Source organism: Tauraco erythrolophus, chromosome 5 (assembly GCF_009769465.1).
Source record: "Tauraco erythrolophus isolate bTauEry1 chromosome 5, bTauEry1.pri, whole genome shotgun sequence".
Classification (NCBI taxonomy): Eukaryota; Metazoa; Chordata; class Aves; order Musophagiformes; family Musophagidae; genus Tauraco; species Tauraco erythrolophus.
Genome location: NC_141469.1, coordinates 19186774 through 19213009, shown reverse-complemented (window position 1 = coordinate 19213009; position 26236 = coordinate 19186774). Strand labels below are relative to the sequence as shown.

Genomic DNA, 26236 nt, shown 5'->3' with positions numbered 1-26236 from the left:
TTCTGACGGTTAACACTAGCTTTGACATGGGGTTATTCCATAGAATCATAGAAATCCATTAGATTGGAAAAGACCTTTAAGGTCATCGAGTCCAACCATGTAGTTCAGTTATGAAGTTCTCTTCTTGACTCAGAGTGTGGAGGGGAGGGAGAATTTTCATTAATAATTGTCCTTGTTAGCTGAGACTTGAAGGTTTCTGTGCGTCATACACGTTTTATAGATGATGATCTTCCTGCTCTTTCTTAAATTATTAATTGTAGGTGACCGTGTGCTCTCTGTCAATGGGATTAGTTTGGAAGGCGCTACCCATAAGCAAGCTGTTGAAACACTGAGAAATACTGGGCAGGTAAGCAGCTGCTTTTTCTACTCCTGACTGTAGTAAACCAGATCTTCATGAGTGAAAAGAGGTAAAGGAACCTGAAGACTGGAATTCTCCCCAGTGTGGTTGCTTTAGGTGTGCTTTCTTAGACTCCTTGGCTTCCTGGGACTCAAGTCTTGCTGCCCACCCTAGTGAAATTCTGGCTCTGTGTGCAGGTGAGAGGTCTGCATGGAACTGGTTTCTCCTTCTCCCTGGGCTTCATGGGAGGGAAAGCCCAGGTGCACAGGTTGGAAAGCAGCTGTAGCTCCATGCTACAGATGGGTCACAGATCTGAACCACTGAGGAGATAAGGGCCTCCATATGTGCAGCTGTATTTGCATGCTGTGTTGGCAGCTTTGCTTGGGTCTTGGCCTTCTTGAATAGTGCTTGATTCTGTCAGTGGTGTCTCCTCATTTAATAGTCCTATTTATGGCAGCTGCTTCATATGTGGAAGTACATGCGTGCATGAAGACAGCCAGTGAATGTGCACGTTCAGAGCTGCTAAGAACTACTGTTTGTGCTCACTTTATAAAATGCTTTTAACTCTGTTCCCTGTACGCGTGTGAAAATGACACTGTCTTTGACACTTCTTAACCCCCACACAGTCTTACTGGAAGAAAATTCTTTCTCACTCTGAGTTGGCAAGTATCATATAAGTCCATTAGTGTATTTTGGAGGTTGCTACTTCCAGCCCTTAAAATAGGGAGTAAATGGAGGATGTATGGGGAGGGAGGTGTCTATAAAGTTTGCTGCTGTAAAACTTAGGACTCTGACGAGTTAGGAAGAAACATGTAATCTAGACTGTGCTATCTCCATGACCGTTGCCAGTTAACTGGAGAATGTTTCATCTCTTTAGGTGGTGCACCTGCTGTTGGAAAAAGGTCAGCTTTCAGTGGCCAAGGTTCATGCTCCAGTAACACCACAATGCACACCTCCAAATCAGGTGGGGCAATGTGAGCCACAGGAGAAACCGGTGACAAAAACTACAAATGCCAAAGATTACAGCTTTGTCACTGCAGGTCAGGTCACATAGGACAATTGTCTGAACTTTGAAAGGATCCTTTAGCTTATATAATATTTTTGTTCAAATCTTCTCTAGAATAGACAGACAGGAGAAGGAGCTGGTAGGAATCTATACCGAGCCCCTGCACATAATGCAGTCCCTTCCTTTTTGTGCTGTTGCGTTTGTTTTTAAGATTTCCCTTCACATCTTTGTAACTTTGTTTAGCTGCTCTTAACTGTTTTCTCTCTCACTGTTCCTTGTTGTTTCCCAGTTTCACCAGCCTTGCAGGCCAGGGCTGTAGCAAGGTTGGAGTAAAAGGGGTGCTGTTAAGGAGTGCCATGGGGATGTTAAGATGCTCATATATAAGTGAGAGTTTCTGTAGGTCCTGCTGTTCATGTCTAGGTGAGAGAAGATATCAAGAGCTGGATGAAGAGAGCAGAGGGATTTGTGTAGCTGACTAGAGGTTGACGTATTTCAGCTTCTCTTGTTGGAGACCTATGAAAGCAGAGGAAAGCCTACCCAGAACAGAACACCTCTGCAGATACCTTTTGGTCTTCCTGCATGAGATGTATCCTGTCTGCCAGGAACTCCGGTTGCTGCTCTCGCTAAAGTCTGATTAGTGGCCAGAAAAGTTGTGCCACTCTGTGCTTTAACAGGCTCCTTAATGGACTTCCTGGGGAACAATATTTTGGAGATACCCTGGCTTTCTGTTTAGTGTGCGTATTGTCAGGGCAAGCCAGCAGACTGAGAAGTCATGATCAGCTTTTTGTCCTCTTTGACTTGGAGGGGTCTTTTAGATAACACTTGTGTTCTGTAAAGTGGAAGAACCCTTTGGGGCAGAGAGTGCACGTTGTCATGTCTGGCATAAGAGCACCAGCCACTTTTTTTCGTGGCCAGTGTGCTGAAGGAAATAATAAGTTAATGTTTCTTTTGCAGAGAACACATTTGAGGTAAAGCTGTTGAAGAATAGCTCAGGCCTTGGGTTCAGTTTCTGCCGTGAAGATAACCTTACCCCAGAGCAACTGGGCTCAACTATTGTGAGGGTGAAAAAGCTCTTCCCTGGGCAGCCCGCTGCGGAAAGTGGGCAGATTGAAATTGGGGACGTCATTCTGAAAGTGAATGGGGCATCACTAAAGGGTTTATCCCAGCAGGTTTGTATCCTAGTAGTGAGACTCATGCTGTGGTAGTCCTGCAAGTCTTGAGGGTCTGCTTCTAATAATGAATCCTACTGTGGCCATAGGAAGTCATCTCTGTGCTGAGGGGAACATCTCCAGAAGTCTCTCTCCTCCTTTGTCGACCACCATCTGGTATCCTACCAGACATCGATCCCTCTTTGTTGGTAAGCTGTATGGCATATGATTTTTTTTTTTTTTTTTAAGTAGTTATTTGAAGGTTCCTTTGTTAGATCTGATGGGTAGGTTATTTAAATGCAAGATGCAGATGGAAAGGTGGGCAGGGTGCTCACAGAAACGTGGTTCTTATAGTAAATCACTCAGCAGTGTGCTAAGTATTTTGTGGAAACGTGAAAAGAATGCAGGGCTTCAGTAATTTATTCTTTTTCCACCATTTTGTGACCTAAGACATGGGAAATTGACTTAATACAGTGTTTCTGTGGGAGGGTTTTTTTTGCAGCCCAATGGTTTGAAGTTGATCTCAAATAGAAATCAGATATTTCCGTAACGTATATGAAGAATATTCTGCAAAACATCAATTTATCTGGGTTTGATGCGTGTAAAACCAGGGAAAAGATGGCCGTATTTGCTTACTGGAAATTACAGGTGTTGCAAAGAATATTTTCAAAATGCTTCAATAAGTAGATTGAAATAACAGAAGACAATTTTAGGATACCGGGAAGAAGCGGGAATTAGATGTGTTTCATCAAAAGAGAATGTAGAGGGGGAATTTACCTGAAAAGTAGACTTTCCATAATACAGGAAAGTGTAAAAACTAATGGAGACAGGTCTTCAATTTAAGTTACTGTAATATATTTCCAAACAATTAAAACCATTCCAAGTCTGATGACAGAAACTTAAAAAATACAAATTTAAGTGAAGTTAAAATTAGAGTAAAAGATAAGCAACTGAACAAACTCATAATAAAAATAATTAGTCCTGTAATGAATCCTTTTGTGGTATGGAATAACTTTAATAAAACAGTGCATATATTAAAAGAGCAGGAAAAAACAGTAAACAAATGACAATTTTTGTTCATAACATTATCACAGGTCGATGTGTTCATGAACACAAGAACTTGGCCATAAAAACGTAAATGAAGCTTTTAAACTTTGTGTGTCTGCTAGCTGACATTGTTCTTGGGAATATGTGATTATTGGCAAAACTGTTCTTCATTTTCATGGGAGTTAATAACTTGGCTGAACAGTTTGGTGTAAATTATCGTAGTTTTTGTAGTCTGTTATGTAGCTTTTTGCTTGAAAGCTTCCCTGTTTCCCTCCTGTGCGAGGTTAGTTTGACTTCGGTCGCACTGTAAGCATCAGCACTGTGTTCTGGTTGGAAGGAATTTCATGGCACAGCTTGAAGGTAGCTGTCAGTAGGGTCACTGAGGCTAAAGCCATTTGTTTTCCTTAGATGAATTTGCAGTTCTTCAGCAGTGTATGTTTCGAAGGTTTGCATGTTTTGTCTTGGCCAAGTTGCCTTGAACTGGGTGAAGCTGTGTTATGATACATTTACACAGTTGAGGCAACATCTAAACAGAAGGATTGCCAATTATTAATTACCAAAATTACCAATTGCTTTTGGTAATTTCGTGCAGTCTTTGCAACTTTTCTTGTGTCATCAAAACTGGAGTTCAATGAATTAAATATCCTTGCTCTCTGTAGACTCCCATCCATTCACCCCAGCAAGTATTTCCAGATGTCAGCAGAGAAGCTTCGGGTCCATCAAATGGAGAACAAGGCGACAGCTCAGATGAAAATGAAGCTGTTGATCTGAGCGCGAAAAGGCTAAAATCTCCCTCTAGAAGAGACAGCTACAGTGACAGCAGCAGGAGTGGTGATGAGGAGGTGGTAGACTCCCCAGCACAGGTGGGCCTCGGCTGGAGTCCTGCGCTGTGCCAAACGTCAGGTGAAGCTGTGACACAGGCACGCAGTCAGTATGCGGTACGCAGTGGTCAGGAGGAGGCTGTTCGCACCATGTTGTGCTCTGATCAGGAGGCTCTGAGCAAGTCAGAGCCTGAGAACAGGTATGCTGTTTATAATGACCTTTGTAATGTTGCAGGAGGTGTTTACAAAAATAGTTTATTGCACCTGCTCATAGAAGTACTTTTTTGTTTTGCTTTTTAGAGCTGCGTAAAGTCAATATTCGCCCTAATATTCATTGTTTTTTGCTTATTTATCTGTAGTGATTTTCCATTGGATTTGCCATTGATCCCAAGCTGTAGAACTGTTCCTGATGTTACCACATCCGTTTTAATAAATGACTGTTACGCTACTCCTGCTTCTGAGCTGACTCCGCACCTGGGAGGAATGGATTCATTACTCAGCCAGCTGGAAAAAAATACTGAAGAATATGAGCCAGTAATTTACTATTTCTGTCTTTCATAATGTACCTACTCCTACAGCTGGAGGTTGTTTTAGCCGTAGTATTGAGAGTGACTGGGTGTAAGTTAGGCATATTAATTTACAAATGGGATGGTTGTAGGCTATACTTGTACTAACCTGGGCGTGTGCCTTACAAATGGTGCGCATACGTTTGCCATTTGTAACCAGTGACCTGCAGCTGCTCATACAAATGTCTCCAGGCATTTCCTGTCTGGGCTCTTGAGGAGTTGATCTGTTTCTTCTCTGTGCATGTGGAGGTACACGTATGTACATAGGTAGATGTGTGTATATACATTTCATGTGTCATTTTAGCCTGGGAATCTTGGCGTTAAATATTTACCTACCTCTAAACTATATACTCAGACAAGGCTTAAATGGCAAATATCTTGCTTGTGCCTTGTTAGTTTTCTGTGTGGTTGTTCAGAGATCAGAGGATAAATCAGGGCAGCAAGGACATCAGGAAGCCCTGTTCGTCGCTGCATTTATATCTACAAATCCCAAAGACTTTCTGTTCTGCTGAAAAACGCAGCATATTTTTGAGACTTTTGCCATCCTAGAAATGTGCTGCATATCAGAAGGGACTTCTGCTTCCGTATCCTCACATAATCTATTCACGGATTGAAAAAAATGAAAAGCGAGCCTTGATATGTCTCAATTGTGAGAGTCTTTCAGGTTACAAAGCTGTTCTAACCCATGTTCCATTCTGAGAAGAAACAAACTGTCCTTTTCTTAGTCCCTTCTTCAGAAGTTTTTCTCAAACGTTCCCAGTGCTCTGTGAGTTTCTGTGCAAATGAAATAGATCTGTATCTTTCAAATCAAAATTCATGCAAATTAAAATAGGCAAACCGTGTCCATGTGTTCAGTTCTGTGATAAGTTATGGTATTGTATCTCATGGGAGGAAAATACGTTCACCTACTTCAGCCGAATAATTCCTGATGTGTTGTCTTATTTGAAAAATACAGTCTTTTATATGTGGCAGCTAGTTGAGGGTAAAATAAGGTGTCAGTTTGGGCATTTGCCTTCACAGTTTTGTTTAGATCATAGGCCTTTGGCCCAGGGTTAGCTCCATGCAAAACATTAGTCCATGTGAATTCCTTAGAGGTGCTTACCTGAAGCAGCTAAGCTGAGCCTGCTAAGACGCACGTGTTGGTACTGTCCAGACTTGTGTTCTGCTCGAACCAATAGGTAAATCAGTTGTCTGTTTCTGTCTTAAATTGAATAAAGCATTCAAATTGCTTCTGTTTATCTGTGTTGTAAAGCGTTGTTTTCTTCCCCTAGGAAGTAGAGCTCCGAGTCACTATGACAAAGTCAGAAAAGGGTAGTCTGGGTTTTACAGTGACCAAAGGTAACGATAACGTGGGCTGCTACATTCATGACATTGTTCAGGATCCTGCCAAAAGTGATGGGAGACTACGACCTGGAGACCGACTGATAAAAGTGAGAGAATTAATGTTTTCAGATACAGGGATTGCATGAAAGGGACAACTTTGATTTAAAAAAAAAAAAAAAAGTGAACTGTTGTGGGCCAAAGTAAATGTGGTTAAGGAACAAAGGCATACGCCTTCTGAGAGGCATAATTTGATAGATAATTAGATAAAAGAAGTACAGGTATGAAAACATGTGAGAAGATTGCTGAATGGAGTTAAGGTATGTCCCACAGCTAGGCACGTGTGCAACCACTGTTCGTGATGGCAAAAAATGGTTTAAAGAGAAGAGCATTTGTTGATTAAATAAGATGGTTGCCCACATATGTGGAGGAGTTGTTGGTCAAATACGTCTATAGCTAGTACGTTGTTAGGTAATAAATTTTAAGATGTTTGCTGTAGAATTTACCAGGTACGTATCATGTAGTATAGATGTTTATCGTAGAATCATAAAATAGTTTGGGTTGGAAGGGACCTTAAAGGTCATCTAGTCCAACCCACCTGCAATGGGCAGGGACATTTCAACTAGATCAGGTTGCTCAGAGCCCCATCCAACCTGACCTTGAATGTTTCCAGAATGGGGCATCTACCACCTCTCTGGGCAACCTGTTCCAGTGTTTCATCACCCTCATTGTAAAAAATTTCTTCCTTATATCTAGTCTGATTCTGCCCACTTTTAGTTTAAAACCATTACCCCTTGTCCTATCACAACAGGCGCTGCTAGAAAGTTTGTCCCCATCTTTCTTATAACTTCTCTTCAAATACTGAAAGGCTGAAATAAGGCCTCCCTGGAGCGTTCTCTTCTCCAGGCTAAACAATCCCAACTCTCTCAACCTTTCCTTATGGGAGAGGCGTTCCATCCCTCTGATCATTTTTGTGGCCCTTCTCAGGACCTACTCCAACAGGTCCATGTCTTTTCTGTACTGAGAACTCCAGAGCTGGATGCAGTACTCCAGGTGGGGTCTCATCAGTAGAGGGGCAGAATCACCTCCCTCAGCCTGCTGGCTACACTTCTTTTGATGCAGCCCAGGATACAATGGACTTTCTCAGCTGTGAGCACACGGCTTGCATCCAGTTTTTCATTCACCAGTACTCCCCAGTCCTCTGCAGGGCTGCTGTCAATCCTTTCATTCCCCATCTGGAGCTTGCCTCGACCCGGTGCAGGACCTCACACTTGGCCTTGTTGAACCTCATGAGGTTCACGTGGGCCCACTTCTCAAGCTTGTCCAGATCCCTCTGAATGGCATCCCATCCCTTATGGTATTCATTTCCGATGGACTGAAAACTTGTATTTAAGCTTAGAGGGGCTGTGAGCAATAGTGCCAGAGTGTGTAGCACAGAGCGTGTGTGTGAGTCAGTGCTAGATCAGGACACTGGAGTGCTGCCGAATGCTATTAAACTTTAATAAGATTAGGCTAAAACAAGTCAAATTTGATTAGATAGAGAATCAGACTTTTGGGTGTTGGCCTATGCAGTTATAGCATTCTGATTTTTTTGTTTATATAGGAAGAGTAAAATAACATACCTCTTCAAATTGTTTAATATTTTGACAATTGGACTGTAAGCTTGTTTCTTCACTTGCAAAAGTTTGGTTACGTTTGTGTGTTCTGTCTCCTTGGGTAGGGATGATGAACTGCAATTGTTGTTGGTAAAGCATCTGTTGTTTTGTCCTTTGATGGAAAATGTCAACAACAGGAATAAATGTTTCCTAAGTAATGATAGCTGGTTTACTTGGAGCCTAACAAGGAGATGTCTGTTGCTTTTGTTTTCCCAGGTTAATGACATCGATGTCACTAACATGAGTCATACTGATGCGGTAAACTTCCTCCGCGCTGCCCCAAAGACTGTCAGATTGGTGCTGGGGCGTGTATTGGAGGTACCCAAGATGCCAGTGTCGCCTCATTTACTGCCTGATATTACACTCACGTGCCATAAGGAGGAGCTAGGTAACACAGAAGTGTACTGCTTCTTGGTCTACAGCAAAATTTTTCCCTTCAGTTGCAAGGAAAGAACTTAATTTTTTTTTTTTCTGCCCCCCTTTTTCCTGCAAAGGTTTGTTGTTATCAGGAGGTCACGACAGCCTTTACCAAGTTGTGTATGTTAGTGACATTCTCCCCAAATCAGTTGCTGCCAGAGAGGAGAGTCTCCATGCACTAGATGTTATCCATTACATTAATGGAGTAAGCACACAGGGAATGACTCTGAAAGAAGCCAAAAGAATGCTGGAAACATACCTTCCGACAGTGGTGCTCAAAGCAACCAGGTACATTTTGGAATCAAATGCTTCCCTGCAGTTTTTGGTTTTCTCTCTTGATTGTATGAGTATATGGGTAAAACGTGTTCCTAGTCTGACAGCTAATTCACCAGAGTGGTACGAGGTAGCATGTTGTTGGGGACTGACACCACAAAAAGGGTCTGAATATTCAAAGTTTTTGTGCTTCGGTGGAGCAGAGGGGTACTTAGTACTTGCTGTGCTTTGTGATTCTTGGGAAGACAAGGCCGTGTCCAGCTATGAATTGCGAGTGTTCAAAATATCACTTTCAAAATATGGCACAGGTTATTTAAAAACAATTAATCCTTTTTCTTGAAACTGCTACTGAGGGTTCTACAATCCTAAACAGGTGATAAAGTGTTGTTGCGTGCTTGAATAGTTCTACTGTCACACGGATATCCCAGCACACTGGTGAATGTCAGAACCCTTTGGCACAGATCCCAGTGCACCACTGTATTTTCACTGATTTCTGCTGCTTCTTTTATGGCAATACAGCGGTCTAAAAAACTCTCCAGATTACTGTGGTTTAATATTTACCTGGGACTGAAACATTTGCTTCATTTTTGAAGTCTTTCAGCCATGCCTGCCGTTCTTTGCTTCTTCTCTCGCTTTCTCCTTCCCACTGTTTTATCCCAGAAGGGGAAGGAATTGCAAAGTCTTGAGGCTTCAAGGTTGAATCTCTGTCAAAATCCAGAAGGAAAATCCAGCTCTTCGGTGCTCCCTGAAGTAGGAACTAACCTAACTACCAGTGCTTAATCTCTCTCATTGAACATTTTAAGTGTTTCAAAACTGTTGTAATAGAAAGCGTGGTTAGCAATTTTACTGATAACACATATTTACATCAATATCTGATGATTACTGTGATTTACTCATTTTTTAATACAGTTTTGTAAACATTTCTTTTCATAGAGATGGTCATGCAGTGCTTCCAAAATCCAAAAGTCCCGTTAGCTCAAATCCATGGGCAATGAAAGCTAATGGTAAGGTTTGCTTGCTTACTGATTAAAAGTGAAACACGCATGTTTATAAAACTGAAGGAACTGATATGGGCCTTAAGATACCATGCTAGTCCAGTGCCTGCACTAGAAATCCACTTACTGAAATCGGCTCCAGCAAGCATTTGCTTGATCTGTCTTTTAAAAGTTCCATGAAAAGAGATTCAACAATAGTCACTTTATGATTCCATTTCCCTTGTAGTTTAGAAATTCTCTCTAATATCAAGCCTAAGTCTTTCAAGGAGTTAAATCAAATCCATTTGTTATCATCATAATAATTGTTATTAATAATCATAATCTTGTTCTTGTTTCCTCTGACCAGACATAAAAATACCAATTTGTTACATTTGAAAGGGCTTCATGTCTCCCACTGGTCTTTTCCTTTTCAAGACCAAAGGAGCCCAAATTGATTTTATTGCTCCCCTCCAGTTTGTTTACATCTCGCTGTTTTCCTTTTCAAGTGTGGTGCTTCTGGTCACACACACATGGCATTGGGTGAGGTTCACCAGTGCCAACAGACAGGAAGAATTATTTCCAGGGTTGTGTAGACAGCTTTCCTGTTCAAACACTCCAAGTGAAATTAACTTCCTTTTGCCAGATAGTTCCTTGTTCACTCACTTAAACTCAGCATCTTTTACCACCTACATTTGCTTCTGTGCAGAGCAACTGCTCATGCAGTTACTTAATGTCTTAAGCATTTCTTTTTCCTGGAAATGTGGCGTTTTACCTTTGTCTTGATTCATCAAGCCTTGTTTTCTTGCTTCCTTTAATGTGTCTAGATAACTCTGAGTATTGATCTTGCCTTATGAAATTATTGCAACTCTTACAGTTCAGTGTTGCTCACGTTTTCCAAGTATGCTACGTGTTTTGTTTCAAAGAAACTAAGAGCTTATTCCTAGTGAGTACTATATCCAAATCTTGGAAGACCCCACTTAAAATTCCCTTTCTGTAGATGCCTTGTCATGCATAGGTTCACAAGATATAAGGTTACTCTTAACTTATAGATGAAATAACTGAAAGCTGCTTTGTTTGTAAAAGCATAATGTATAAGAAAATCCAGAACTTCACTAGTAGCTAGGTATATAGCTTCTACTGGTTCCACTTTGTCTCATTTATTGTACTAGTTGTGGGATGTCCAGGAAAGATGATGGTCTCTGATATCACAGTATCACTCTTTTCTTTACCAAAAATGGAAAGATACCTTTGAAAAAGGACCTAGATGTCAGATGATGTTTAAAAAAAAAGAAAAAAAATAGTGACAGGTGATTGTGGGGTTGTATTTTGTACATTCCAAGGGAAAGAGAATTATGCCCTGTTTCCCAAAGGTGTGTGCTTCCACTGTATATTCTAAAGCTATTTGTCAACATTTCTCTTCTTTGCTTAGAGTTGGTTACTTGTAGTAGCATTCGTGCTTTCTGATCCCATGAAACATAACATTCAAAAAGCCTTTATAAAGTATGGTCCATCAGACATAAGTTTGGCAATGCCCAGGAACCAGGCAGGGAGAAATGTTGTTCATTTCATAACGTAATATTAAATGCTTTGTTTCTTTTCTAAAAATAGTTGATAGGAGCTAATTTAATTTCTGTGAAAAAGTGGATGTGAAGTTGTTGGTTTTCCCATTTTTGTTTAGGCTATTCCTGTGGTGATCCCTGTGATAAAACAGAAAAGACAACTGATGCTTATGGGCCCAAGGTAAATATTCCTCTATTGCACCTATTATCATTAACCAGAGAAAAGGATCTACTTCACACACATTTTTTAAAATAAAGAAATAGATTAAACAATCTGTTAATGAAAGTATGTAAACCCACTATTGTCAGTTGATTCAGCCTTCCAGTATCTGAAGGTGGCCTACAGGAAAGCTGGAGAGGGACTTTTTACAAGGGTGTGTAGTGATAGGACAAGGGACAATGGATTTAAACTGAAAGAGGGGAGATTTAGATTGGATATAAGGAAGAAATTTTCCACTCTGAGGGTGGTGAGGCACTGGAACAGGTTGCCCAGAGAAGTTGTGACTGCCCCATCCCTGGAAGTGCTCAAGGCCAGGTTGGATGAGGCTTTGAGCAACCTGGTGTAGTGGAGGGTTTCCCTGCCCATGGCAGGGGGGTTGGAACTAGGTGATCTTTGAGGTCTCTTCCAACCCCAACCATTCTATGATTCTATGTAAATAAACAGTGAGCATAATAAATATGCAAGTGTTTTGAATTGATATTCTCTTTCTGTGGGACTGCTTTATGAAAAGACAAATGATCTTATGAGAAGGATGCAAGGCTATGATCTGGAAAACTCCATTCTGTTCAGTTTCTGCAGATGCTTGCATGTTGCATTTACTAGATGATTTTTTTTCCTTTTTGCTCCTTTGTTTTTCCTGAGAAATGCTGCACTGTGAGACCGAAAGTATTGAAGCCTGCAGATGTTTTATAGAGATAATAATGTTAAATACTGTGTGTTCTCTTGTAGTAGTTGCTTCTTCATCACCTTGTAAGTTTTTTTCTTAGTCACTTTAAAATATTTTTATTTGCTCTTTTATTGTGAAACAGATTCTGACACACCTAGAAGCTGCCCACCCATTCCCTAGCTATCTCAGATGAGAATACGATATGAATAGGGTTTTCTGTTTGTTGCTAAGTAGAGCAATGAACTTTTTAAAGGTTGTTTCAATAAACTGCCAGACTCTTAAAAAAGTTATTTTGTACCGTTCTTCATGTTCTTAGATAAATGGCAATGGCATCCTAGGACCTTCTCAGGCAAATATGGAAAATAATATCCATCACACAAAAGGATTAATGAATCTCTCAGGATCTGAAGATGCTCCTTCCCTTGGCTTTACCAATCAGATGTCAGATTTTTCTAAACACAGTGACAAATCAGGTAAGAGGAGGTGAGATGTGGGACAGCATTATTCAGTCTTCAGTGTACAAGTACAAAGAAGAATCAAGGCACTGCTGAATAGGCAGAAGTAAGTCAATGTTAGGCTGACAGTCAATTTTAGAAGATCATCTCCAAGTCATGTGCTCTGCTTTAGAGGAATTAGATAATGTTGGAAGTAGATTTATGGAAGTTGGAGTCTGTATTAAGAGAGAAATGAAGGAAAGCCGTGGTAACAGCTAGAAATAATGCCATGGTGTCTGCCCCTTTAGTTTTTTTTTTTCCCAAAAGACGTCCTATATTGAGAAAACTTGTCATTTTATACTATTACTCTTTAGAAACAGAGGTTCCAGATGATGAGTATTATGATGAGGATGATCACAATGAAGTTGTCCAGTATCTGTTGGATGTTGTAGATGAGGAAGCCCAGAACCTCTTAAATCGTAATAATGCAACTTCAGAGGCTCAGAGTCTTCTACATCTCAAGAAGGCCTCATCAGAAGATCACCTGCCAGGTAACATGAGCCATTAAAAAAAGCATATAATAAACAGCAAAATATTTCTTGAAACAAGGTGTCAAGTCAGCAACTGATTTGGCAAAAAGAGAGAGTTGACATAGAATTGATGTGTGAACTGAAAGTTTCCTAAGTAGAACACAGACAAATGGTTGCTGATTCTAGAGAACTTAAGATGCAATTTAATAAGTCAAGTTCTGGTTCCATAAATCTGCATTTTGCTTTAAGTAATCTGGGAAAATGAATCCCATTCTGGAATTGTCTCTTGAGTGGAATTCATGTTGTTTAGGTACCTGGTTCTGCAGCTACAGTCATGCTGAAATGTTGAAGCCTTTCAACATTGTATTGATTGCAGATAACACAACTTGGGCATGTGTTGAGATCTCTCCAAAACCAAACAATTTGCCAACCTACTTGTGTCTCTTTTAGAAAACATTTTTTTTCAGTAGCTGCTTCTGTCTGTACACTTGTCTTTTCCTTCATTCCATCTCCTCAGCTCCAGTTGTTAGTAATTGAAATTTAGCATGGAGTAGAATTTGTAGTTCCTTTGTGGTGTCGCCCTGTGTATGTATGCTCCAAAAGTTCAAGCAAGACACTTGCTGTTCGTGTAGAGGTTCTTTCTAGAACTCAAGATATATGTTCCAAAATTATAATAGTTTCAGCTCTTTTGCTGCTCTTCAAGTTCATTGGGTTGTTGTTATTGGTCATTACATTAGAAATCGGGGAACGCTGAGGTTCTGACTGTGCCTGGACCTCAGCTGAGGAATACCATTGGAGCTCCTCTACTTCCAATTTCTTGCAGCTAGGATCTGGCCTTTGCAACTGAAAATAATTTGAATCCATAAGATACAGTAGCAGGTAACTACTGTAGCAGACAGATACAAGTCAAATTTTATCCGGCACATCTTAATTAGGTCTTGCTAATACAAAGAGCAAGTAGAATCCTGGTTTAGATATACTGCTGCTCTAACTGGAACTGAATTGCAGAACTGTTGACATAGTAATCTGATCACTTACTAGCACTAGCCTGTCCATCCGTTACGCTGTGGCACGGATGTTCTGTTAGCTGTGCGAACAACCTCACGTGTCATGGCAGCTGATCCAGTAAAAAAGGAAAGAAGCCTGAAGTCTCATTATCCTATACAGTAAGACCTCTTTTCCAACACACTGGTAGCAAAGGAACTTAAAAAATGTTTCTTGATTGTTCTGGCATGTTTATTCCTTGTTGTTGTGGGTTAGGCTGCTCCGGCAACCAAACGCTACACAGTTGCTCAATCCCCTACCCCTAGGGATGAGGGAGAGAATCAAAGAAGAAAAGAGACCCGTGGGTTGAGATAAGAACAATTTACTACTACCGCTACCAATATATATGTGTACGGATATCTACAAGGATAAACATACAAACAAGTGATGTACGGTGTAATTGCTCACCACCCGTTGACCGAGGCCCGTCTCATCACGAAGCTGCAACCCCGAAACAGATAAATCCTGATACCGCAATCCCGGATGAACGGGAGGCTTGAAAATAGAGAACGAGTGAGAGAGAAAGCTCTCTGAGAGTCCGAAAGTGAGAGTCCCGGAAGGGCAAAAGCCCTTCTTTCCGGCTGACCCTCACTTTTATACTGGGCATGACGCTGCGTGATATGGAATACTAATTGGCCGGTTTGGCCTCAGTCTTAAGTTCAAGTACAAATCGTAAGGAGAGTCATGGACCCCTTGTCCCAGCCATGCTCCCCCCTTATCCTGTTGTGCTCCTGCACACTGGCAAGAACACGGCAGCTGAACAGTCCTTGAGACCTCAGTGCCAACTACAAACATCAGCGTGCTATCAACGTTCTTCTCAGAGCGAGCCTCTGAGTAAAACCAAAACATGGAGCTCTTCTAGCTGCAAAAAAGAAGAGCTAACTCTGTCCCAGCTAAAACCAGGACACCTGTGTAGTGCCAGACAGGTGTAACAGGATTCACATTGGTGACTCTTTTGGTGTCTTTGTGCTGTGTCTCCTGATTTTCCTGTTCCAGTAGAGATGAACGGAAAGCTGACGGAAGATAAGTCTGAAGACACAGACTGTGACGGTTCGTCTTTACCTGAAGATTTTTCAGAGGTGGGATGTCAAGAAGGTGGCAGACATTTGTCTGCTGACTTTGCTTTCCCAGATGCTCCTTCAATTTATTATTTTCCTTATTGGTATAGAACTTGTGGAAGCAACTTTACATGTCTTTTAAATGAAGACATCTTTGTCAGTGGTAGCTGTACAAAGTTTGTACAAATGGTGTACAAACATTTATTTTTAAAATAGTGTGTGATGATTCTGTCATAAATTGACAATGTAAGAGAACAAAGCATAGATTAATTTTTCACTGCTTCTCATACAAAGCCAAACAGCTTTTTTTCAAAAAAGGGTGATAATATACTACCTTGTTAATGTTATTTCAGGCATTTATTCTAAAAGACTTCCTTGATTCCTGCTCGAAGAAGGGAGGCAGTCACAGTGAATGCTGTGTAGACTTAACTGTCCAAAATATAAATTTGAGATTTGCTTTCCTCCTGCTTTTTGCTAGGATATGTTCATTGACTTGAATAACTTCTGTATGTGCTTTACCCTACATTATTGCATGTCCTGTTTTACATCAGTGACTAGATGCCCAGGTTTTGTCTCATACGTCACATCAGCAGAACTGTCTATCCAGCCCATCCTGGCTGATGCAGCTTTCTGTCCAGTTAGAAGAGCTGAGGATCAAGTCAAGAATCTGGCTTTGTGTCAGTCCGCTCTAGGAGATCCACAAGTACAATTTTCGGAGTATGGCAGTGGAAACTTGCAAGCTGACCTAATAAATATAAATGGTTTTGTAGAGTTTTTGTTGAAAGTAGGCTTAAAATGCCTTCTCTGCTGAGTCTTCATTATCTCTTGAGGAAGGCATATATAGGAGTACCTGTCGTTTAGAGGTAAAGCCCTGTTTTGTTCTATATGGGAATGGTGGCTTGACAGGAGGCAGAAGTTTCCACTATCAAACTTAACTCATAAAGGGTTTTTAAGTATTAGAAACAAAGAAAAAGTCAACTGGAGAAAGTTTAGATGGCTCTACTGCTTCTGTGAATCAGGAATTATTTTAAGATAGCTTTTTGGCCTTGTTGCAGTAGAGCCTCTTTCCAAGTGCTCAGTGTTCTTGTCCTCTGTTATTTTGGGTTAATGAGATATCTAAAAAAGGAAAGTCTTTCATTATGTGCTGCTTTGAACTTAGTATCCTTCAGAAATAGTCCATGTAATTGTTAATTGTTTAAAACGTACAGTGGGTGAGTGTTATAACAATGTCCTTTAATGTGTTTTGAAATATTTCTTCCACTAGCCAGCACACATAAATGGCTGTGAAGACTATTCTGAAGTAAAAGCCATGCCAGAAAGGTAAGATTTCTTTTCTAGTGTTGCCTGAAAGCAAGCGTGTGAAGTCTGAAACTCTGAAGGAGGGATATGTTGTGAGAGGGGGAAAAAAAAAAACAGCACAACACCACCACCAAACACCCCCAATCCAAACTCAATAAAATATCTGTGCAATGTCTTGCTGAATTGCTCTCTGTCTATTATTGTTATTTAAAAAGCTACAATTTGCCTGAATGCTGTCAGCTCTATGCGATTTATGCCCTAGTTCTATTTATTCCTTTGATATGTGGTTATAACAAGTAACTGGGCTGTGTTCACATGGCTCCAAATCACTTAATTTGCATTGTACTAACAATTTGGTACTTGCATGTGCAGAAAACATTCAAACAATACTGTCTTCAGCTTGAATCTTTACAAGCTTCGTTAACGTTACTTCTGGTTTTAGAGCACAGGAACTAAACCGTATAGTTCCACCAGTCCATCTGTTCCCATTTGGGTGCTTGGGGATTTTTTTTTTTTTTAACATGGAAAACTAAGGATATGTCTGGCCAAGTTGCTAGCTGTCACTTAGAGCCTACCTTGAATTTTGGATTTTCCGAGATTGCTTATCTTTGTGAAATAATTTTAGTCCTTAGTCTAAGTGAAGCTTCAGTCAAACTATACGTAGTTCTTTTTATGTTTTGATTAAGTTTCTGGGAAGTTTTGGGCTGAGACTTGGCAAAAGCAGTGACATTATGACCTAAAATACTTAATACACTTATCGCCACCTTCAACAAAGCTAGAAAACCTGCAATTGAAAATAGATATTCTAGTGTATAGGTAGTGAATTATGTGAATGGTACAAATCTGCTCTTGGATATCATTTGACTGCTCAGGCTTTGAAAAGTAATTGCAGTGATAGTTATTACTAGATTCATGTCTTCCTGGCTCTCTTTCCACTGTTACCTTTTTCAAATCCCAGCTGGGTATTTAAAAAGGGGAAAAAATGGTGGTTTTTTGACATTACTGGTAGGGATCCAGTCCAGAAGTACTTGTAGCTTTTAATTACTTACTTTCTGGGCATTTTTTTATTAGATTGCAAATGTGTTTGTTATTTCTAGGTGTTCTTTCTTACTTCTATATCTTGTCCTCTTGTAGATCCCCTCCACAACCTCCCTTGAGCCAAGCAGATGAAGATGAAATCACATGGGGAAGTGATGAACTGCCAGTTGAATCAGTCAGCCAAGAACATGTAAATAAAGGTAAGAACTTTAACAAATGATCAGTGGAAAACTGTGGATCACATTAAATAGACAAAATGTCAGAGGTGAATTTTAAAATGTCCTGAATATGTTTTGAGGGTGTAATGACAGGTATAATGGGAAATCTAGCAGCTCAGCAACCCACTGGAAAGGATCTTTACAGCTTTGTGAAATACGTGTGTCAGAGTTAATAGGAACAAGTATTGGCAACATTGTGCCTGTAGTGATGGTGGAGTTGAAATCACCTGAGATGCTTTCTTCCATAGTATCTATCTGACAAAAGCTGTAACAATACAGATGTATTGATCTGATCAGGGTCAAACGTTATGTGCTTCACATACAGAATCACAGAATGTTAGGAATTGGAAGGGACATCAAAGGATCATCTAGTCCAATCCCCGTGCCGGAGCAGGACCACCTAGATCAGATCACACAAGAGCGCGTCCAGGCGGGTTTTGAACATCTCCAGAGAAGGAGACTCCACAACCTCTCTGGGCAGCCTGTTCCAGTGTTCTGTTACCCTTACTCATGTTTAAGCGGAACCTCCTATGTTCCAGCTTATATCCGTTTCCCCTTGTCCTATCATTGGATGCCAGTGAGAAGAGCCTGGCTCCATCCTCATGACAGTCACCCTTTGCATATTTATAAACATTAATGAGATCCCCCCTCAGTCTTCTCCAAGCTAAAGAGACCCAGCTCCCTCGGCCTTTCCTCATAAGGGAGATGCTCCACTTCCTTAATCATCTTTGTGGCCCTGCGCTGGACTCTCTCAAGCAGTTCCTTGTCCTTCTTGAACTGAGGGGCCCAGAACTGGACACAGTATTCCAGATGCAGCCTCACCAGGGCAGAGTAGAGGGGGAGGAGAACCTCTCTCGACCTACTAACCACACCCCTTCTAATACACCCCAGGATGCCATTGGCCTTCTTGGCCACAAGGGCACATTGCTGGCTCATGGTCATCCTGCTGTCCACCAGGACCCCCAGGTCCCTTTCCCCTGTGCTGCTCCCCAACAGTTCAGTCTCCAACTTGTACTGGTACATGGGGTTGTTCTTACCCAAATGCAAGACTCTACACTTGCCCTTGTTGTATTTCCTTAAATTTCTCCCCACCCAACTCTCCAGCCTGTCCAGGTCTCTCTGACTGACAGCACAGCCTTTAGGTGTGTCAGCCACTCCTCCCAGTTTAGTGTCATCAGCAAACTTGCTGACCGTGCACTCTGTTCCCTCATCCAAATCATCGATGAATATGTTGAACAGTACAGGTCCCAGTACTGACCCTTGAGGGGCTCCACTGGATACAGGCCTCCAACTGGACTCTGTCCCATTGGCCACTACTGTCTGGCTTCTGTCCTTCAGCCAGTTCACAATCCACCTCACTATCCAATCATCCAGACCACACTTCCTCAGTTTAGCTGTGAGGATGCTTTACTGGAAAACACAAATGCTTTACTGAAGTCAAGATAGACCACATCCACTGCTCTACCATCTACATCATACCAGCTACTCCATGCTCAAATTAGGCAATATTTTTTTCTTTGTCTTGACTCTCACTTTTCCACTGCTGCTCACGTGGCAGAGTGAAACACTATTTGATGCGTTTGACAGAATTTAGTCTTCACTTTTTGCAGTAGCATGAGAAATGTCAGTTCTTTAAATTCATATACAGCAGCCTTTTGTCTGCATTCATTAAGAGAAAAAGGATAGTCCGTGTAAACATTTAGACTGAGTCAGCAGATTTAGGACACTTTTAATTGCGATATCAGAGAGGCTCGTGGTTTATTAATTTTGTTGTGCTTCAGAGAAACACTGAAGGCCTGATAGAAAACGAGCTTTATTGGGAAAAAAAAAAAAAAAAGATGTATTTAACACATATTACGATTACCACTTGAAAGACAGGTTGAGTGTAAGTGTTGTCCCAAAAGTCAGGGTTCTTTCACCTGGTGCGCAAAGAGCCGATCCACGTGCAGAGTGGAGATATTTGTTTATTGCATGTCTGCACAGAGATGGCTGTGAGGTGGCAATCCCACAAAGCTGGCACACCCTGACTAGCACAGTGACCTTTTATTACATTCTAAGGGACAGTTATCAGTGTTTTTACAGATAAGCTCCGTTATCCTCTTTCCCTTTAGTCCTGGCAATGTCCTGTCTTGATTTAAAGTCACAGTGTCCTCCTTTTTTACTGCACATGTTCAGAAAGGAAGGGGCATTTCTTGGTAGAATGCTTTTCCCTACCTGAGGGTGGGTTTTTGACCATGCTAGTTAGGTTCCCTCAAAGTTCAAGTGATTATCTCTGTTGTTAGTCAGCGTCTTTAGCTCCCTTGTGCTTATCTTGGTGTTTCCTTGTTTGATGGATTTATAGTGTCATCCTCTCCCCTCCTCAGAGTTATCTTACAGAGGTTGAGTAATCCCTTCTGTTTAATCTCCCTTATTTCTCCAACAAATGTACTAAAAACAGAGTCACAGGCTATGATATTTAACTGGAGTGCATCCCTGTGTGCATTCTTCAATTTTGTAGGTTATTGTGTGAATAACTTATATCTAAAATGTATTTGAAGTTGTTTCACTGTGTTTATTGGAAGTTCAGGAAAATGCTCCCTTTGGTTCCTGGATTCCATCGTACTGGTTTTGTTAATTTGCTTTTGCCTGTCAAACTGAGAGGACGTCTGTATATTCTCTCTGGTGTACGGAGGCATTCTTGAGAAAACAAGTAGTACAGTGGTGAACAGCAACAAGGAAACCCAACATTGCACTACAGTTTGTTTCCCTAGTTTTAGCTTTTTTTTTTTTTTTTTGGATACAAGTCGGTCTTGTTCTTCTGCTAGATTTCCCTTTAGTGACAAACGAAGAGATCTCTGCGCTCCCTACTGTGAATGTGCTCCCTGGGGGCAAGTACTCAGGAGCCAAATTGAAGTCAGTGATCCGGATGTTGCGTGGATTGCTGGAACAGGGAGTCCCTTCTAAAGAGATTGAAGTGAGTAAATATTTGTCCTTTAAAGTCCTTTTTTCTAGTATGAAACATAGAATGGCCGATTCATCACTTCCTTAGGTACCACAGCTCTTTAGTTTGCAACTCTAAAGACTTCTTTTACCGAAGACTTCTCTTCCTTCCCCGCCCCAGCTGCTGGGACATAAGATTAGTTTGAACTGGGAATTCAATTCAAAAGTGTGTTTGCATCATTCTTACTTCTGGTAAATTACCAAGTGAATGTGACCTTAATAGACAAGTTAAGTAAAGGCTTCGAAATATAGCTGCAGAATGTGAAAACAGCCCTTCCAAAGTCTTAGGTCAGCCATGTTACACGATCTCTTTTTTTGGAGAATGAGATGAAATATTTACTGGATGATAGTGATTTTCTTTGTTTCATTTTCTTAGCTATGTGAAATTAGATTCCTTCCTGTGACTGAATTGTTTTGCATATCTGCATTAGGATATTTTTTTAATGACTCTGCCTGTTAAGGACTTAGTTACATAACTGCTTTTAACACTGGTTATCATTCATCGCTTTCTAATGCATATGTAATTGCTGCTTTATAGAACCTTCAGGAGCTAAAACCTTTGGATCAGTGTTTGATTGGACAAGCGAAGGAGAACAGGAAAAAGAACAGATATAAAAACATACTTCCTTGTAAGTCCTAACTCATCTGAAGTTCACTGTTGATACTTTGTCACCACCTATATGGTCAGACAAATTGAGTCAGAAGTGGGATGGTTTGATTCCCAGTCCTAGTTCTGCTACTGAGTAGGGCAAAAAATTACCCTGCCACTCATTTTCTACACATTTAAAGCAAGTGTTTGTGGCGGTTTAAGATCAGTGAACAGTAGACTACGGTAGTAGGTAGAGATGGATCTTCAGATTCTTCAGTTGTTTTGGTGGATCCTGTGTCTTAAATGAGATATTCATATGGAGTCTGACAAGATTTTTTTCAGTTTTACCCATGTAAAATTGCAAAAACAGACATGTATACTATTGTCCGTAAACTTCCTACAATAAAATTCAGTTTGTTAGGTGGGACATGTGTGGAGAAGTGAGAACTGACCAAAGGTTAGTTGGGAGTGAGAAATACTCAGCCTCAGTTTCAGAGGTGCTGTAGTTCAAATCATGTATCCTGCCTGTTTGTTGATTTAGATTTCTCCCCTAGCCATCTTTTTCTTTATTCAGAGATGAGTACTGATTAGTATCCTAAAGCAAATGTTGTAGTGATTTTTTTTTTTATATATTTTTTCCAATGAGATCTAAAAGAATCTATGAAGATAAGTACTGTGTGAGTGTGTAAGACTCAGCATGTTTATTGAGTGAAGTTCTAATTATGTGCACACATAACTTGGAGGTGTTTTTGTTCTGTGGGGATTGCAGATGATACCACTAGAGTACCTCTTGGAATCGAAGGTGGATACATCAATGCCAGCTTCATTCGCATGCCAGTGGGGAATGAAGAGTTCGTTTACATTGCATGTCAAGGACCTCTCCCTACTACTGTAGCAGATTTCTGGCAGATGGTTTGGGAGCAAAACTGTACTGTGATTGCCATGATGACTCAGGAAGTTGAAGGAGAAAAGATAAAATGCCAGCGTTACTGGCCAGATGTGCTCAATAAAACCACCATGATAAATGATAGATTACGGCTTGCTCTTGTGAGACTCCAGCAGCTGAAGGGCTTTATCATTAGAGTGCTGGAGCTAGAAGAGATTCAGGTAAGTGAATTTAATTCAACATGCTGAGAAATTTTTTCTAAGTGTTGGCATTTTTATCCTCATACTTGTGGCTTGCCTGCTTTCAATTGCAATGTCTACATCAAGTGGTAACCCGGGGTTTCTCCTCTTTGACCAGTGATCATTACTGGGCAACTCTTTCTCATTGCAGCTTGTGCTACTCTGTAGCACCTTTGTAGGAAAAGGTGGTTGGGCCAGGAGATGATTTGATTATGGTAATGAGACTCTAAATTTTAGCTCCCTAGGTGCCTTTGCCCACAGAAACATGTATAAGGATATGAAAATCACTGATAATTCAGTCTGAGTGGTTCATTCCTCTGTGTGATCAGCTCAGTCTGCACAGTGAACCTTGTATTATTCAATTACTTGCTAGTTATTTTCAGTTTAGCTCATTGTTTCTCGTTTTATTGAATTACAGAACACTTTATGGGGCAAATCCCTCTCTTCTGAGACTGTTTCCTTTGAGAACTTACCTTTTGTCTTTTCATTGTGCCAGTGCGTTACACTTTGTTGTTGCTGTTGTTTTTACACTGCAGACAGGTGAAGTACGGCACATTTCCCATCTGAACTTCATTGCCTGGCCTGACCATGACACTCCTTCTCAACCAGATGACCTGCTTACTTTTATATCCTACATGCGACATGTCCACAAATCGGGACCCATCATAACGCACTGTAGTGCAGGAATTGGACGGTCGGGGACCCTTATTTGTATAGATGTTGTTCTAGGGTTGATCAGCAGAGACCTCGAGGTGAGTACCCAAGAGGGGGAGCTGAGCTGTGCTTTTGACTTGCAGGAAATGGGTTCCATTGGATCTATTCAATTGTTTAAAGAATATGCCATGCTTTTGAGAGTAGCATGCTGGCCATGTGTTAATGTAACATAAATCAGGGTGTGAAACAGCAGTACCTGTGAAATGTTTCGTTGTTGATGATCCTGAGGGGAATGAGCTCTGACATCTGCTGGTTCTTGCATTAGCTCAGGGAATCTTGTTGAGTGTCCTGTTTGTTTACACCTCAGCAGTCTAACACAGTTAGGTGCCACTTGAGACATTCGGGGTATGTTGCAAGGACATCTCCTACCGTGGCTGACTTCTGGCACATGGCTTGGGAACAACGGTGTGTTACCATGATGACTCAAGCAATTGAAGGAACAGTTAAAACGCCTGCCTTACCAGGCTGGATGTACTCAGTGAAGCTATCGTATTGAATAGCATTAGAGCTGAGAGTTGTGCCACTCGGTCGGTCAGAGATCCATGAACTGTTGGAGGGCAGCTAGACGCCAATCAGTATCTGCTTAGGCAACTGAAGGAAAAACTCGATGTACAAACATCTCAGCTGGAGATGAGGGTATGTAAAGTAACTTTTTCAGCACAACCAGGGATATGAATTCCAGGGTGATCCACAAGAGGGTGCTAGCTTCCTTATGTTTATGTCCTTCAGTGGCCTGGTGTAGCAAATGTTTTTGTGAATTTGTAAAGATGATGAACTATGTCGTGCTTAGCTCAGTGGAGTTTCTAAGCACCCACTAAATATCTAGAACTTTATAGACCTGGGGAAATAAAAAGCATTTTGTTAGGTTGGACTGAGTGGCTCTATTTTGTGCACACTTAGCTCCCTATAAGAGTAAGGGAGAGATTGTGCACAGAGGGGGAAAAAAAAAAAAAAAAAAAAAGAATGGTGTGTGATGTAGGAGGGCCACATCTATATTGCCCAGAGACAGCAGATGCTGATTGCCTGCCAGATATGCATAGTGAATTGTTATTTGTTTCACTACTGAATGTTTCATGAACCTAGTTGGATTCCTTGGTTTGATGCTGGGGATGTTCCCTTTACATGCATGTATGTCTTTTTTGAATGTTTAACTTGCTGTTTCTTTTGGTAGTTTGATATCTCAGACCTGGTGCGAACGATGCGTCTGCAGAGACATGGAATGGTTCAGACAGAGGTGAGTCTGGCACCCCCAGATAGAGACTAAAGGAAAGACACTTGAATTCTAACTCTGTGCCAGGAAGCTTTCCGTGATGCACACAGTGGTTGTCTTTGTGCCTTCTAATGCAACGTCTGTGTTGTGAGAATTAAATCAGATGCATACCAGTAAGCAGCAGTATGTGTTTTAACAGTTACAAAGGCATGTGATTTTTAACATGCTGTGCTATTTTGATCTATGTTTTTTTTTAAAAAAAAAAGTTGCACATTTCTGTCTTCAAAAGCATGTGTTATAGAGGAAATCAGGTGAGCTTTTTTGGCTAAAAATTGCATTATAAACTGAAAAGAAGGCTTAACTGTAGCTGCTACGAATCACTGATACTACCAGAGGAGTCTTGAAATCTCCTTTGGGGAGATTTCAACCAGAAGTTAAATGAATGTTTTATGAATAATCTAGAGCTAGAGCTAATTAACTTTACCTTAGAGATTGACATCACAAGGTCTTGCTAAAATCTGCACTTTTTCTTTGAATGTGAAGGAATTGTCAAATCAAAGTGTTTTTTTTTTAAAAAAAAAAAAAACACACTCAAGAAATCAAACCACCAAAAACCCCTAAAACTAAACCACAAAACTATCAGCCCAAACCTCACACCACAAAACATATATTAGCCCCCACATCTGTATCACTGAAATTAAGACAAGTTGCACTGTCATCCGAGTGCTGTATTAGTTGACATTGATACAAGACCTTGAAATTCACTTGCTCTCTTCGTTTCTACTTATGTAAAGTACTTGCTCTGCTTTAGGTGGTTTTGGTGTGAAAGGAGGACAAGTGTCCCATATTAAAATATTTAAAATATATCTTTAGTGGCAGGGAGTGCCTGTATTTGTTTTGAGTTAATGTTGCGTATTTCTCTGCTGTGGGTTTTTTGTTTTGTGGCTTTTTTATTTAACTTTAGAAATAGTCTTGAAATCAAGTGCTGTGCACCTGTGAAGTGCAGGTGAGAGTGAATTGCTTAGGTGGTGCACGCATTTTTCACGTGTTCTGTGATTCCCTTTCCCTTGCAGGATCAGTACATTTTCTGCTATCAAGTTGTCCTTTATGTCCTGAATCATCTCCAACATGAAGAACAGCAGAGAGGCAAATAGAATACTGAAGCAGAAGTGCTTTTAAAATAAGGAAGCAAGGAGGTCTAGAGGTTCTCACATGTTTTCTTTGTTCTGCTGATAGTTTTCCAGTCCCTTTCTTCAGTTGCTGTCAAATGTCTTTTCTGTAAAGTCTGTCCATCATTCCAAATAACGTATATAGTTATAAGGAAAAGGGATAGCTCACACAATACCACTAATGTCTTCAGCCCCATGGACGCATGTGAGATTTTTGTATAACAGTAAATAATATTTAATAAAGCTGCATTTTTTTGCAGCTTCCTTAATATGTGATAAAATACTGAAATAAATATTTTAATTTAAAAAAAAGTAAAGAAGAAGAAAAAAGTAATCTTACAGTACTTCCCGTGGTACTGCGACTGTTTTTGGGGTGTTTGTTTCTTATGGGGTGGGGGAGTGGGAGGGATGAAGCAGTATTTTTATCCTGGCAAACTTTATTACAAAGACGTTTTACTAGTCTCTTTTAAAAGCTTGTTTATGGCACAGAATTTTTGCCCTTTTAATACAGTTACAGCTATTTTATAGAGGGTATCTTGAAATCGGCATTGGAGTTTCAAGAGATGCCTGTTAGTGTAAGGGTAGTAGTGAATGCTTACTGTAAGTATCACAGTTAATGTTTACTTTATAGAGTTTCATGTATATATTTATATACTTTTACAAAAAAAACCCTGAATTATCAAGTGTCTAACCTTATAACTGATTAGGCATCTCCACTCTGTAAATAAAAAATACACCTAAAGTACACTGATCAGTGGGTCTGGGTATTTTTGTGTCCTCGTGACTGATTTTTCTTGGCCTTACATGGCATCCTTCACT

At 40.6% G+C, this 26236-nt stretch overlaps 1 protein-coding gene across 1 annotated transcript in view; it reads left to right on the top strand.

Annotated features, from left to right (window-relative positions):
* PTPN13 (protein tyrosine phosphatase non-receptor type 13) overlaps window positions 1-25402 on the top strand; it is a 105788-nt gene extending 80386 nt beyond the window's left edge. The window contains exons 26-47 of the mRNA XM_086611358.1: window positions 261-346; window positions 1215-1377; window positions 2298-2512; window positions 2602-2700; window positions 4198-4559; window positions 4719-4893; window positions 6197-6355; window positions 8117-8288; window positions 8395-8605; window positions 9524-9594; window positions 11243-11304; window positions 12327-12483; window positions 12819-12995; window positions 15015-15097; window positions 16341-16396; window positions 17510-17613; window positions 20436-20584; window positions 21149-21239; window positions 21969-22306; window positions 22861-23076; window positions 24210-24272; window positions 25322-25402. Coding sequence (XP_086467484.1) covers window positions 261-346; window positions 1215-1377; window positions 2298-2512; window positions 2602-2700; window positions 4198-4559; window positions 4719-4893; window positions 6197-6355; window positions 8117-8288; window positions 8395-8605; window positions 9524-9594; window positions 11243-11304; window positions 12327-12483; window positions 12819-12995; window positions 15015-15097; window positions 16341-16396; window positions 17510-17613; window positions 20436-20584; window positions 21149-21239; window positions 21969-22306; window positions 22861-23076; window positions 24210-24272; window positions 25322-25402 — 3290 coding nt within the window. The remainder of the gene's footprint in view (window positions 1-260; window positions 347-1214; window positions 1378-2297; window positions 2513-2601; window positions 2701-4197; window positions 4560-4718; window positions 4894-6196; window positions 6356-8116; window positions 8289-8394; window positions 8606-9523; window positions 9595-11242; window positions 11305-12326; window positions 12484-12818; window positions 12996-15014; window positions 15098-16340; window positions 16397-17509; window positions 17614-20435; window positions 20585-21148; window positions 21240-21968; window positions 22307-22860; window positions 23077-24209; window positions 24273-25321) is intronic.
* The last annotated feature ends 834 nt before the right edge of the window (window positions 25403-26236 follow it).